This window comes from Helianthus annuus, chromosome 5 (genome assembly GCF_002127325.2).
Source record: "Helianthus annuus cultivar XRQ/B chromosome 5, HanXRQr2.0-SUNRISE, whole genome shotgun sequence".
In the NCBI taxonomy this organism is placed as follows: Eukaryota; Viridiplantae; Streptophyta; class Magnoliopsida; order Asterales; family Asteraceae; genus Helianthus; species Helianthus annuus.
Window position 1 is genome coordinate 131,605,706 of NC_035437.2, and position 15,969 is coordinate 131,621,674.

At 41.8% G+C, this 15,969-nt stretch overlaps 1 protein-coding gene across 1 annotated transcript; it reads left to right on the top strand.

Annotated features, from left to right (window-relative positions):
* Positions 1 to 1,884: 1,884 nt before the first annotated feature.
* Positions 1,885 to 2,784, top strand: LOC110943609 (bromodomain-containing protein 4-like). Its single transcript, XM_022185347.1, has 3 exons — positions 1,885 to 1,974; positions 2,059 to 2,182; positions 2,309 to 2,784. Exons 1-3 carry the CDS (start codon positions 1,885 to 1,887, stop codon positions 2,782 to 2,784), a joined length of 690 nt encoding a protein of 229 aa, XP_022041039.1.
* The last annotated feature ends 13,185 nt before the right edge of the window (positions 2,785 to 15,969 follow it).

A 15,969-nucleotide genomic window follows, 5' to 3' on the forward strand; every position in this document is an offset into this window, starting at 1 on the left:
GTGATTCCGCTTGTACATGCTTCACTTGTAATTCCGCTTGAACAGCTTCCTTGACCATTTCAAGCGAAATCAGATGGCCTATAAATAGCCATCTGATTCCGCTTCAAACTCATTTGTTCTATTTCGCTTCAAATTGTTTGCTCCAGGCGATTTTCAAGCGAAACCCGTAAACATCGAATTTCAAGCCGAAATACTGTCCGATTGTTATCAAATCTGTTGTTTCCAGTTGGTTGGCTCATCTAGGAACATGGGAAAGGTAGGATTACGGCCCATTTTGAACCAGATCTTGTGTATCTGTGTCTGTCGGCATTTAACAGTTCTCAAACATAGATTTAGGGTTTAAATGTTGTGTAAAACGAACAAAAATCATATCATTGTGGTCGGTATGTTGTGTAGAACATGTGTTGAGTGTTGATTGAATTAGATCTAGGGTTTATACATGTTTGACGATACACATGGCAAACAAACTTAGATCTAGGATGTGTTTAAAGGTTAAACTAAAATTAAAAACATACCCACTTGATCGGATTTCACTGATAAACATTCCAACATGTTAAATTTCATCATCTAAAAGTTTTTGAATGTTCAATCATGTTTCCGCTTGAATCATGATATTCCGCTTCAAATGGTATCATGTTATTCTGCTTCAGATGTTGTTTAGTGATGTTTCATGATTTCGCTTCAATCTGTTTTAGTGATTCCGCTTCAATACACTCATGAGATTCCGCTTCAAATTTCATTGAGTGATTTCGCTCCTAAGTACTTCTTGTGATTTCGCTTGAAATGCTTTTGCATTTTATGTGATTTCGCTTGAACATTGTTTGATGCTGAAATTTTTCTAAGTGTTGATTTATTTTGTGCTGTGTTGTGTTGCAGGCTTCGAATGTTATTTTTGATCCGTTGCACAACAGCTGTTGTGATTTCGATGTAGAAAAAAATACAAAATTGTCGGAATTCAGTAGCATTTTGGAGTTTATGAGGAGAGTACCGATTCAAAAAGCTCTTACGGATCAACATTTGGTGTACAAGTCTCATGTGAAACGTTTCTGGAAGCATGCAACTTACGATGAAACAAACGAAGTGATCAATTTAATTGTGAAGCAGTATGATGAGAAGAAGCCTATTTTTGTTACAGAGGCGCTTGTTCGGGAAGTGTTGGCTTTCCCTAATGATGCAGACACTCCAACAAGATTCCTAGAAAGAATGGTCAAGGGATGTATACTGAGAATGGGCTATGATGGAGCATTGAACAACGCGAACTACTTGAAGTCAAAGTTTCAAAAGCCATACAAGTTTATTGTTCATTCAGTACTGATGGCTCTTAGCCATTTCAAAGGAGGATATGATACCATGCGTGATTATCAGATGAATATGGTTACAGCATTGGTGTTGAACAAGAAATACAATTTCTCTCACATCGCCTTTCACTACATGGCTGAGAACACTACAACAAAGAGTAGAACTTGGGTTTATCCAAGATTTGTGCAAATGTTGATTGATCATGCTTATTCTGATATTGAAAGAGATGTAAACAATGACTTGTTAGTTCCTTCTCATATGAGCAATGATTCGTTGAAGCAGCAAGCAAGATATCATCCGAACCACCCAGAGCCAAAGAAAGTAGCTGATTTTTTCGGATTCATCAAAGATAAGAACTATTTTGATCCAGATCCAGTGAATCATCAAAACTGGAAGAACGAAGAGGAGATGAAAGAAGCTGCATATGCTGATGAATTAAAGGCTCCTGAAAAATTCAAAAGTACACGTAATGATTGGTTTATGAAAGAGCAAAGAAAGAGAGGCAAGAAGGCCACCCCAAAAGTATAAAAGGGAGAAGGTTCATCGTCACAGCCAAAGAAACGACAAAAGAAAGCTGCAAATACTATGATTATTGATGAGCCTGTTGAGGAAGAACCTGTACAAGAAGCTGAGGTTGAAGTTGAGAATGATGTTGAAGCTGAAGCTGAAACTGAGGTTGAAGCTAATATATAAGTTGATGTTCGTCTCTCACCAAATTCTCAAAGTTTGCTGAAGAAACTTATGGCGTTTAATGCACAGAAAGAAAAAGCAATTGTTGATGTTCAGAAAGAAAAAGCTGTGGATGATATAGAAGGTGATGATGTTGACAAAAGTACTACGAGCTCTTCTAGTTCTTCTGATGATGAGATCGATGAAACTGAACGTTTGAAAAGAATTCAATAAGAGACAGAGAAAGAGAAATAGTTGAGAAAGAGGAAGAGACAGGAGAAGGATGATGCTACATATATTCCATCTCCTGAGCATGTATCTGAATCTCAATCGCCTTCAGGTGGAAGGAAGAAAGTTGGTGCGAGAAAGAGGATTGTATCTCCGAAGATTAAAAAGGTTACTCAAAAGATCAAGAAGCCAACAAAGATCGTTCTGAAGAAGAAATCTTCCCAAGAACCGAGTAAACCACCACCACCACTACCTGAACCAATACCACATCAATCACCTATACAATCACCACTTCATCAATCACCCCCAAAACAACCAACACCACCAAGACAACCATCACCATTCCATCTCACACCACCACATTCACCACAACAAATTCGTACTCTTACACTACCACAACAACAAAGTTTACTTACATCTCAACAAATATTCCAAACTCCACAACTTGCACAACCACCCATTCAAACAACACCTAGTTCTTCGGGATACAAAGGTTTTCCAACCGTTCCTCATAATTTGAATGAGGGTCTTGATGATATTGGAGATTTTGATTGGGTAACTTATGCACAACGGAAGAATGTTGATTAGAAAGTTGATGCAGTAGTAGTTGAAAACAAAAGAGTGGCTGATCGTGAGAATATTCTCGAAATGCGTGTAAAGAAGTTAGAGTCTGAAAACAAGTCACTCATGAAGAAAATAGAAGCTGATCAGTCCGAGATTGATATCTTAAAGGTAAGGGTGGCAGAGTTAGAGGAGGAAAAGACACGCCGAGATGAGCAGAACACATATTTTGAATTAAAGAACAAAGAACTGGAAGCTGCGAAGGCATTAAAAGAGCATGAATTTTATATGATGAACAAAGTGATAGAAAGTATGCTTGGAAAGTCAATTGAGCAGAAGTTTGAAGAAATTCAAGTAGAGGAAGTCAGAGCTAAACGCCAAGCTGAACTTGAAGCTCTAATGAAAGACAAAGGCAAGAAAGTTGAAAGCAGTGTTGCAGCTTCTGAAAAAATCAATCGTTCCATCTTTAATCGTTGAAAATCTTGTTCCTTTAACAGCTATATCTGGTATCTTCGATGAAGAAGTATTAATTAAAGATCTGGGTAATGATGATGAAGATGTGGAGGATGATGATGAAGAGGATGACGATGAAGAGAATGATGATGAAAAAGTATTTTCTGCGAGTAGTCATGGTTCTGATGATGACAATGACGACGATGATAATCAGGGAGGTACTGGTGTTTCTACTACTAAAGCATCGAATGAACAAAACGTTGATGATTTAATGAAAGATGATGCTAATGAAGAAACAGAGGGAGCTGATGGAAAGGGGGAGCATGTTGATGATCAGAATGTTGATCAAGTTGAAAAGATGATTCTTCGATTGGAACCTCATGTTGAAGAAGGTGAGATCAGGCATACCTACACATTGGATGAAGTCCTGAAGATGGTCAATGTGAATGAAAATGATTTCAAGTTCGATTTCGAAGAAGAACTGAATGCATTCGATATCAACCATCAACCAGAGTATGAATACAAATATGTTGAAGATGCAGATGTGTATGACAGGGTTGAGGATGAAGACTGTTCTAATGAGGAGAATGTTTCTGAAGATACTTCTAATTATCCAACACTGATGGAGTTCTTCACTGAAGAAAACAGAGATGAGTTGAGAAGGAAAGTCGCTAAGATATTGAAAGATAAGAATTTTGATGGTACTCCAAAAGATATTCAGAAAGAAGAACGAAGGAAATGGTTCAAAGATAGTCATGAAAGGAAGTTCAAGAGGCCGTTGAAGTACTATCAAAGAGACAAAAGTATTTCACTTGGTGATATCATTAGCTGGGGCTTTCTGCCTCATGTTAATGCATATGCAATCAGAAGAGAATTCAGAGTGCAGTATTTTGAACGTTTGCATGATGTTATGTCCCTGCCGTGGTGGGATGTAGAGGAGTTATCTCAAGTGAGAACCCTATGGTATCCTGTGAGGATGAATGATGTAGCGATGTGGGGATACATAAAGTTTGAATCTTTGAAGAATTTCAGACACTGGAAGCCTCATTACCCGAAGAGAGTTCGAAGGGTAGATCCAGTGACAGGGGTTGAAGAAACTATTCTGAATGTGAAAAAGCCGAAAACGATGAAAAACATTCCAGTGCCCAAGATGGAACAAGAGTTTTATAAAGGTTTCATGGGCTGGGTGTACAGTTGTATCTCTACTGAAGCAGTTATCACTTATCGAGCTGGAAAAGAGATCAGGGAGTTTTTTGTTTACGACCTGATGTGGTTAGTTAATTGCTCAGCGAAGGATATTGAATGTTTATTCATCAACAAGATCTGTTTCCAATCTGAAGACAGGGAGCAAGCGATGCAGTTTCAAAAGGTTGCAACTATTTGCTTTCAGAAAGGCATAAATTCTAAAAGTAAATGGAATTCAAAATGGTGGTCGCTGGAAGAGAAAGAAAAGAAGAAGGCTGAACGTGAAAGAAAGAAGCTAGAGGAAAACAAAGGGAAATGGATGAAGATACAGGCTAAGGAAGAAAAGAAAAAGAAGAAAGAGAACGACATGCTAAGGAACTTGCTGAGGAAAAAGCCTAAGTCAAGAGAAGAAAGTTTCAAGTCGATGTGAAGACCCGAAGACCAAGACTGAAGACTCCGGCTGTATCCAAGGGGGAGTTTGTTGGTGCACGATGTCTAAAGCCTACATCTTAGTCTTGATCATGCTTGTATAGGGTCTAGGGGTCAAATATGTCAGTTATGTAGATGTGTATGACAGGGTTGAGGTTGAAGACTGTTCTGATGAGGAGAATGTTTCTGAAGATACTTCTAATTATCCAACACTGATGGAGTTCTTCACTGAAGAAAACAGAGATGAGTTGAGAAGGAAAGTCATTGAGATATTGAAAGATAAGAATTTTGATGGTACTCCAAAAGATCTTCAGAAAGAAGAACGAAGGAAATGGTTCAAAGATAGTCATGAAAGGAAGTTCAAGAGGCCGTTGAAGTACTATCAAAGAGACAGAAGTATTTCATTTGGTGATATCATTAGTTGGGGCTTTCTACCTCATGTTAATGCATATGCAATCAGAAGAGAATACGGAGTGCAGTATTTTGAACGTTTGCATGATGTTATGTCCCTGCCGTGGTGGGATGTAGAGGAGTTATCTCAAGTGAGAACCCTAGGGTATCCTGTGAGGAAGAATGATGTAGCGATGTGCGGATACATAAAGTTTGAATCTTTGAAGAATTTCAGACACTGGAAGCCTCATTACCCGAAGAGAGTTCGAAGGGTAGATCCAGTGACAGAGGTTGAAGAAACTATTCTGAATGTGCAAAAGCCGAAAACGATGAAAAACAGTGTTGATTGAATTAGATCTAGTGTTTATACATGTTTAACGATACACAGGGCAAACAAACTTAGATCTAGGATGTGTTTAAAGGTTAAACTAAAATTAAAACATACCCACTTGATCGGATTTCACTGATAAACATTCCAACATGTTAAATTTCATCATCTTAAAGTTTTTGAATGTTCAATCATGTTTCCGCTTGAATCAAGATATTCCATTTCAAATGGTATCATGTGATTCCGCTTCAGATGTTGTTTAGTGATGTTTCATGATTTCGCTTCAATCTGTTTTAGTGATTCCGCTTCAATACACTCATGTAGAAAAATACATGTTTGTGTGTCCTAAAAAATATGTTTTTCTTTTTAGGGGGGAGAAAGTCGCAGAAAAATACAAAAACATGATAAAATTGAAAAATCAAAAAACAATAGAAAATCTGAAAAGGAGTTTGTGTATAATAGGGGAAATGATAGTACCTCAGCTAGACAGACACAGTACGCTAAAGAAATGTAATGTTTAATGTCACGGCCCCCGACCCGGTTTTACCCGTTTCAGGAGCCGCGGAACAGAAATCCTGCGGTATTTAAATTTTAGGCGACAGCGGAAGTCTTTTAAAAAAGGATCTTTCAATAATTTAAACTGCCCGTTTTATAACTTAAGGGATAAACTCCCGAAATTTACAATAATGTGATTTCTCCGGGCAATCTTTATTTTTCAAAACATGTTTCTTTTATTTATTTACACTGAGCCACTTTTCTAAGCTGGGAGTGCTTCACGGCACTTTTCTTTCTTTGCTCACAACATATCACCTGAAACATGTTTGAAAAAGGTTTTGTCAGCGGGGAAATACTGAGTGAATCATTCATTTTACTAAAACGACACATTTGTTATAATTCACAGTATTAAGAGAGATTACAATGTTTCTGATATCAAACCAACTACCCACGGTACTTTATCACTCGACCCACTGGCCCACCTGTCCAGTGGTGTCTGTGATTATGGTCATATCACCCATTGGCTGCCCCAATGTTGAAGATTATCAAGTAATGTATACAAAACCCCACATACCGGCTGTAACTTGGTGATTACAAAGACTTAATCCCTGTAATTATAACTTTGAAAATAATTTGGAGTTTTGTAAAACAGTTGATAAAAAGAGAATGACTCACTTTGCAGATTTTACGAGCAGAGTTTAAGCCTTACTGATTTGCCTGTGATTAACCTAATTTAATTAACAATGTACACACAAACGGGTTAGTAACTAATTCAGCAGTTACGTCAATTCACGAGATTAAACCCTCACAACATTTAATAAGTGCAATACTTAATAATTCAATGGATTCACAACGAATGACAGAGCATTGTCCGAATTCGAACAGCACTCAAACATTCAAGTCGAAATCACAATGAATAACAAAGTATTAGCTCAATTTGAGCAGCACTCAGACAATCGTTGGATAGTTATAATCGATCGGACGTTGAATCGTAATAGCGATCGAGTTATTACCCTGATTGCGGCAGCACCTCGTGTGTGACAACTCGACTTTTCGACTTACGCTATCGCATTTAATGCACGTTGACTTTGACTGTTTAAGTGTTTAGTTGTTTGGCTTGTAACAATACATGTTGTGTATTATAAAACGTATTGTGTTTACTTGATTATGTGTTTGGTCGTTTAAGTGTAACAAGAGAACTTTTGAAAAACTTGATCTATGTTAGCCCAATTAAGTAACCGACGAAACAGAAGTTGATTCGCCAATGACCACTCGACGAAACACAAGCTTGATTCGTCAAACTCCAAGCTCGACGAAACAGATGGTGATTGGCCGGCCCATCTGATTCGCCAAAGCCCATTACGGGCCCAGAATGTTAATCCGTGTATATTAACATGTAACAACTTCTAGTTCACACCTTTGGCAAAAGTTAGAACCCTAGAACTCCCTGGTGTGTGACGGCAGCCCTGTGTTTCCCAAGTTCCCTTTCTCTTAGCGATCTAAACCATCATCTTCGATTTCCCGGTTAGTTGCATGCTTGTTAATCGGTTTCTTGATTCCTGAGTTCTCTGTACATATTGTGTGTATGCTTGATTTATGATCGGATGTGAATACATGAGTAGAGTAGTCTTGCTTAGTTATGCATGTTTAATCGGTTTAGTATCTTGGTGCGAAACATGTTGTAGATTTAGGGTTGTCGCTAAACTGATCAGATTTATGCCTTATGTGATTAGTGGAACAGGATGTAACGACGTAGTTGTCGGCTTAATGATTGTTAACTTTGTTAATGGAATACGGATCGAATAGGTGTTATGGTCATGAATCTATTTACGTTTAGCTAACTTGCGAATCATGTATTGATTGGGTGATGATTGTATGATGAATGACGTCTGTATGATTTCGGTTTGATGATTGACGGAAATTAGGGTTCGGTGTTAATGTTGTAACTGATCGGCATGATTGACGTAACTGAAGTTTGACGTAACTGACCGGTTTGGCGAAACAGAACTCTCGACGAAATAGAATTGTGTTTCGCCAAGGGTTGTCAACGAAACAGAATCTTGTTTCGTCAAAAGGGTAGTTGACGAAACACATTGTGTTTCGCCAACCTGTGATTCGCCAATTAGTGTGTTTCGCCAACTTGTATACTTTACACAGTAACCTGATTTAACTCTGTTAGAAGTTAATTGAGATATTTAACTGCTGTGAAGTGATGTGCATAACTTATGTGATAACGAATACATGCTGGTACTTGTATGATTACCTATACGTGCACAACTTGGATATAAACTGATTGTGTATACGTGCATACTCTAGGACGTGATTGATTTACTTTGAGCACATACTTAGCATACCGATCAAACCAAGGTGAGTTCACACAGCCAAGGCATGGGGTTCCCGGGTGGGAATGGGATTTGTTGAATTATTGTACATACCCAGCTGATAGAACCGAACGATATGACACTACTAGACTAGTAACACTTACTGAACCGATCTTCGCACACCTGCCAAGGGTTGGCCGCGATATTATGACTAACTTCGCACACCTGCCTTAGGAAGGCCGCGAACTAAACATACTAATCTTCGCACACCTGCCTGGTAGGCCGCGATACAAATAAACCTAGTCTAGAATACTTGGGAGGAACATCCCCAAATGTCTCCGCATACCTGCCTGGGAGGCCGCGATGGAAATTGATACGATACCTGACATAACAAACGAACATATTACTACTCACACTATACTATTACTGAACTATTAACTGTGAACTCGCTCAACTAGTTGTTGACTCTCTGCTGCATGCCTTGCAGGACCTTAGGTACTTATGGAGCTTGCACAAGGAGGAGCGGGTCGTTGTGGGCAATGGATCATGAATACTATGCTTAATGTTTCGAATACTTGAACTTATGATTTACTTTGGGTTTACATACTTATGCTTCCGCTATTGATACTATGTTTGGTTTAGAACATCAATTATATTGAATTGGGTTTGACGAACTATCTTATTTATATTATGCTATGTTCAATATGATTGATGGCTTGATCCTCGTTATCTCACGCCTCCAAGCGGTGGTACTCCGCGTGTGGATTTTGGGGGTGTGACAGATTGGTATCAGAGCCAGTGGTTATAGAGAACTTGGTTTTAATAGGGGAAAAACGTTTTATTAAAACCAGACTATAACCAGAACAGTGCTCTCAACGATCCACAACGACGCTTCGCTCCACGTGCAAGACTCGACATCCTAGGTAATAAGGTTTATGTTTATTACCTGCTTGCTAGATCTATATAGAACTTTGCTCGTAGTATGCTAGATTTCATTGCTGCTATACGTCGTTACATGAGAATACCTATGTGCTTACACTCTTCTGTCATCGCTCTATTCGCGAACCTCTCTAACTCATGTTGCATTTGCTATGAAGATCATGTCTGGACGAATTAACATGACTCAAGCCCAGCTAGAGGCTCTCGGTCAAGCTCAAGTTGCTGCGGCACTTGCAGCTGCTCAAGCAGGTAGTATACCCTGCAGTATAGACTCACACTAGGATCTTTAGATCCTACATTAACTCTTGTGTTTAACCTTGTCCTATTCGTACACAATAGGTCAACACGCTCAGCAACCTGTCTGCACTTTCAAGAACTTTATGGACTGTCGTCCAAGCACTTTCAGTGGCACCGAGGGGGCAGTGGGACTCCTCCATTGGTTTGAAAAGCTCGAGTCGGTATTTGAGATGTGTGAATGCCCTGAGGCTCGCAGGGTCAAGTATGCCACTGGCACGTTGGAAGGGATTGCGCTCACCTGGTGGAACGCGCAAGTACAGATCCTAGGGTTGGCAGCAGCTAACGCCACACCCTGGGAAGATTTCAAAGAATTGATTAAACGTGAGTACTGCACACGAGACGACATTCAAAAGTTGGAGAATGAGCTATACCACTTGAAGATGACGGGGTCAGAGATTGAGGCTTACACGAAACGGTCAAATGAACTGGCCATCTTGTGTCCAACGATGGTGGACCCTCCAGTTAAGCGCATTGAGTTGTATCTCAAGGGGCTTGCGCCAGAGATTCAGAGCCACGTGACGTCGGCTAACCTCAACAATATTCAAGACATTCAGCGTCTTGCTCATCGACTCACCGATCAGGCAGTGGATCAGAACAAGCTGCCAAAACGCATCAGTGCTACCACTACTGCTGTCACTACTTCTGCTACTCCCAGTGACAACAAGAGAAAATGGGAGGGGGATTCCAGCAAGGGATCAGTTTCTGTTCAGTCTCAAGCACAGCAGCGCAAGACTAATGATTACCAGAGTCCGAATCAGCAATCATCAGGTAGTCAGGGGCAGAGTGGATATCGGGGAACTCACCCATGGTGTAGTAGGTGCAACAAACACCACAGTGGAAGGTGTCGCAGGGAACGTTGTCAAAGATGCCTCAAGCCGGGTCATGAGGCTAAGGATTGTAGAAGCTCACGGCCAGCAAACCAGAACCAGCAACTCCCACCGCCAGCTCCACAAAACCAGCAGCAGCAGCCACAGCGTGGGAACCGGGGATGTTTCCAGTGTGGGGCTGAAGGCCACTACAAACGTGATTGCCCTCAATTGAACCAGAACCAGAATCGCAACAACAACAATCAGGGCAACGGGAACAACAACAACAGGGGAAACAACAACAATGGCAACGAAGCTCGGGGTCGTGCTTTTGTGCTAGGTCGGGGTGACGCAGTGAATGATCCCAATGTGGTTATGGGTAAGTTTCTTCTCGACGATATTTATGTTACTGTCTTATTTGATTCGGGTGCTGATACAAGCTATTTGTCCTTGAAAATGAGTAAATTGTTAAAACGTACACCAACACCCCTAAACACCAAACATGTCGTAGAGTTAGCAAATGGTAAAAGTGTAGAAGCCGCACATGTAATCAAGGGTTGTAGCATCATCTTAGCTGGTCAGACCTTCTCGATTGATCTTATACCCATAGTTTTTGGTAGTTTCGACGTCGTCATCGGTATGGATTGGTTATCCCAACATCACGCAGAAATTTTATGCAAGGAAAAGATCATTCGTATTCCTCGTTCTAGTCGAGAACCTCTCGAAGTTCAAGGCGACAAGAGTGGTGCTGTGGTTGGCATCATCTCTTTCTTAAAGGCGCAGAAATGTCTACGAAAGGGGCACACTGCAATTCTGGCACTTGTCACTGACGCATCAGCAAAGGAAAGGAAGCTGGAGGATATTCCAATTGTACGTGACTTTCCTCAGGTGTTTCCTGAAGATTTACCCGGTTTACCGCCTCACCGCCAAGTCGAATTCCAGATTGAGTTAGCTCCTGGAGCCGCACCAATAGCTCGCGCACCGTATCGTTTAGCTCCAACCGAACTGGAAGTACTGTCGAAGCAGTTACAAGAGCTCTTGGAAAAGGGCTTTATTCGTCCAAGCTCATCGCCTTGGGGAGCTCCAGTACTTTTCGTGAAAAAGAAGGATGGCACTTTCAGGATGTGCATCGACTACCGTGAACTGAACAAGGTGACGGTGAAGAACCGTTATCCTCTTCCGCGTATAGACGACTTATTCGACCAGTTGCAGGGGTCGAGTTACTACTCCAAGATAGACTTGAGGTCAGGGTATCATCAGCTGAGAGTCCGGGATGAGGACGTCTCTAAAACCGCATTCAGAACTCGCTACGGTCACTACGAGTTTCTCGTCATGCCATTTGGGTTAACGAACGCGCCTGCCGTATTTATGGATCTGATGAACAGGGTGTGCAAGCCGTATCTAGACAAGTTTGTGATTGTCTTCATCGACGACATTCTGATTTACTCCAAGAGTCAGGAGGAGCACGAACATCACCTACGATTGATTTTGGAACTTCTTCGAAAGGAGCAATTGTACGCCAAGTTTTCCAAATGCGACTTCTGGCTTCGTGAAGTCCACTTCTTAGGCCACGTGGTGAACAGGGATGGGATTCATGTCGATCCATCCAAGGTAGATTCGATCAGGAACTGGCCTGCACCGCGTACACCAACGGAAATACGCCAATTCTTGGGTTTGGCGGGTTACTACAGACGGTTTATCAAAGACTTCTCTAAGATCGCACAGCCGCTTACACTACTGACACAGAAGGGTGTCACCTACCGTTGGGGAGATCCCTAGGAAACCGCTTTTCAGTACCTAAAGGATAGGCTTTGCAGCGCACCTATTCTTTCATTGCCAGAGGGCACGGACGACTTTGTGGTTTATTGTGACGCGTCGATACAGGGTCTTGGGTGTGTATTGATGCAGCGGGATAAGGTTATTGCTTACGCTTCACGTCAACTCAAGGTTCACGAACGGAACTACACGACGCACGATTTAGAGCTGGGAGCTGTTGTGTTCGCGCTTAAGATATGGCGACACTACCTGTACGGTACCAGGTGCACGATTTACACCGATCACAGGAGTCTCGAGCATATCCTTAAGCAAAAGGATTTGAACATGCGTCAACGAAGATGGGTTGAACTTCTGAACGATTACGAATGCGCCATCAAGTATCATCCAGGCAAAGCCAATGTGGTGGCTGACGCTACTCGGTACATCCAGGGTCGGATAAAAGGTACCACGATCTCAAAACAACATATTGGTGGCCTAGCATGAAGGCCCACATCGCTACTTACGTCAGCAAGTGTTTGACCTGTGCGAGAGTCAAGGTTGAATACCAGAAACCAGCGGGTCTACTTCAGCAACCCAAGATACCGCAATGGAAATGGGAAGAAATTTCCATGGATTTTGTTACAGGCCTACCCAGATCCCAGCGTGGGAATGATACTATATGGGTGATCGTGGATCGACTCACCAAGTCTGCACACTTCCTGGCTATAAAGGAAACGGATAAGTTCTCCACTCTCGCAGACGTCTATCTTAAAGAAGTTGTTTCGAGGCACGAGGTGCCCACCTCCATCATTTCGGATCGGGATGCACGATTCACGTCAGAGCTATGGCAAGCGATGCACAAATCTTTCGGCTCACGGTTAGACATGAGCACAGCGTATCACCCTCAGACGGATGGGCAGTCTGAGCGAACGATCCAAACTCTTGAAGACATGCTTCGGGCATGTGTTATCGATTTCGGCAACGGCTGGGAAAAGCATCTCCCTTTGGTGGAGTTCTCATACAATAACAGTTATCACACCAGCATCCAAGCCGCTCCATTCGAGGCATTGTACGGGCGTAAATGCCGGTCACCTCTCTGTTGGGCAGAGGTGGGGGACAGTCAGATCACGGGTCCAGAGATTGTAGTGGACGCTACGAAAAAGATCGCACAGATACGACAACGCATGGCGGCGCCACGCGACCGTCAGAAAGCCTACGCGGATAAGCGTAGGAAGCCATTGGAATTTCAGGTCGGGGACCAAGTTTTACTTAAAGTCTCACCCTGGAAGGGTGTGGTACGTTTTGGCAAACGGGGCAAACTAAACCCGCGGTATGTCGGACCGTTCGAGATCATTGAGAAAATAGGCAAAGTGGCCTACAAGCTAAACTTACCAGCTGAACTCGGTGCAGTTCACAATGTTTTTCACGTGTCGAATCTGAAGAAGTGCCTGTCAGATGAGACCCTCATAGTTCCTTTTAAGGAACTCACTATCGACGAGCGGTTGCAGTTCGTCGAGGAACCAGTTGAAATCACGGACCGGGATGTTAAGGTCCTCAAAAACAAGAGAATCCCTCTTGTTCGAGTTCGTTGAACTCCCGTCGTGGCCCAGAGTACACCTGGGAACGCGAAGAGCAGATGACAGAAAAGTATCTCCAGTTATTCGAAACCAATACAACCACTGCTGAGGCTGAGGCTACTACCACGGAGTTTCGGGACGAAATTCCGGATCAACGGGGGGAGGATGTGACACCCCAGGAAAACCAGTGAACGTTGCAACCTATCTAGCTTCCTCAGTGAGTACATACCAAATTTCGGGACAAAATTTCTTTTAAGTTGGGGATAATGTGACAACTCGACTTTTCGACTTACACTATCGCATTTAATGCACGTTGACTTAGACTGTTTAAGTGTTTAGCTGTTTGGCTTGTAACGATACATGTTGTGTATTATAAAACGTATTGTGTTTACTTGATTATGTGTTTGGTCGTTTAAGTGTAACAAGAGAACTTTTGAAAAACTTGATCTATGTTAGCCCAATTAAGTAACCGACGAAACAGAAGTTGATTCGCCAATGACCACTCGACGAAACACAAGCTTGATTCGTCAAACTCCAAGCTCGACGAAACAGATGGTGATTCGCCGGCCCATCTGATTTGCCAAAGCCCATTACGGGCCCAGAATGTTAATCCGTGTATATTAACGTGTAACAAATTCTAGTTCACACCTTTGGCAAAAGTTAGAACCCTAGAACTCCCTGGTGTGTGACGGCAGCCCTGTGTTTCCCAAGTTCCCTTTCTCTTAGCGATCTAAACCATCATCTTCGATTTCCCGGTTAGTTGCATGCTTGTTAATCGGTTTCTTGATTCCTGAGTTCTCTGTACATATTGTGTGTATGCTTGATTTATGATCGGATGTGAATACATGAGTAGAGTAGTCTTGCTTAGTTATGCATGTTTAATCGGTTTAGTATCTTGGTGCGAAACATGTTGTAGATTTAGGGTTGTCGCTAAACTGATCAGATTTATGCCTTATGTGATTAGTGGAACAGGATGTAACGACGTAGTTGTCGGCTTAATGATTGTTAACTTTGTTAATGGAATACGGATCGAATAGGTGTTATGGTCATGAATCTATTTACGTTTAGCTAACTTGCGAATCATGTATTGATTGGGTGATGATTGTATGATGAATGACGTCTGTATGATTTCGGTTTGATGATTGACGGCAATTAGGGTTCGGTGTTAATGTTGTAACTGATCGGCATGATTGACGTAACTGAAGTTTGACGTAACTGACCGGTTTGGCGAAACAGAACTCTCGACGAAATAGAATTGTGTTTCGCCAAGGGTTGTCAATGAAACAGAATCTTGTTTCGTCAAAAGGGTAGTTGACGAAACACATTGTGTTTCGCCAACCTGTGATTCGCCAATTAGTGTGTTTCGCCAACTTGTATACTTTACACAGTAACCTGATTTAACTCTGTTAGAAGTTAACTGAGATATTTAACTGCTGTGAAGTGATGTGCATAACTTATGTGATAACGAATACATGCTGGTACTTGTATGATTACCTATACGTGCACAACTTGGATATAAACTGATTGTGTATACGTGCATACTCTAGGACGTGATTGATTTACTTTGAGCACATACTTAGCATACCGAGCAAACCAAGGTGAGTTCACACAGCCAAGGCATGGGGTTCCCGGGTGGGAATGGGATTTGTTGAATTATTGTACATACCCAGCTGATAGAACCGAACGATATGACACTACTAGACTAGTAACACTTACTGAACCGATCTTCGCACACCTGCCAAGGGTTGGCCGCGATATTATGACTGACTTCGCACACCTGCCTTAGGAAGGCCGCGAACTAAACATACTAATCTTCGCACACCTGCCTGGTAGGCCGCAATACAAATAAACCTAGTCTAGAATACTTGGGAGGAACATCCCCAAATGTCTCCGCATACCTGCCTGGGAGGCCGCGATGGAAATTGATACGATACCTGACATAACAAACGAACATATTACTACTCACACTATACTATTACTGAACTATTAACTGTGAACTCGCTCAACTAGTTGTTGACTCTCTGCTGCATGCCTTGCAGGACCTTAGGTACTTATGGAGCTTGCACAAGGAGGAGCGGGTCGTTGTGGGCAATGGATCATGAATACTATGCTTAATGTTTCGAATACTTGAACTTATGATTTACTTTGGGTTTACATACTTATGCTTCCGCTATTGATACTATGTTTGGTTTAGAACATCAATTATATTGAATTGGGTTTGACGAACTATCTTATTT

Excerpts from the sequence above, each read along its gene's own strand:
- LOC110943609 (XM_022185347.1), top strand. The coding sequence starts at position 1,885 with ATGATTATTGATGAGCCTGTTGAGGAAGAACCTGTACAAGAAGCTGAG. Across the intron at positions 1,975-2,058 it reads AAGCTGAAGCTGAAACTGAG|AAAGAAAAAGCAATTGTTGA; the intron begins GTTGAAGCTAAT and ends TTTAATGCACAG. Across the intron at positions 2,183-2,308 it reads TGAGATCGATGAAACTGAAC|GTGGAAGGAAGAAAGTTGGT; the intron begins GTTTGAAAAGAA and ends AATCGCCTTCAG.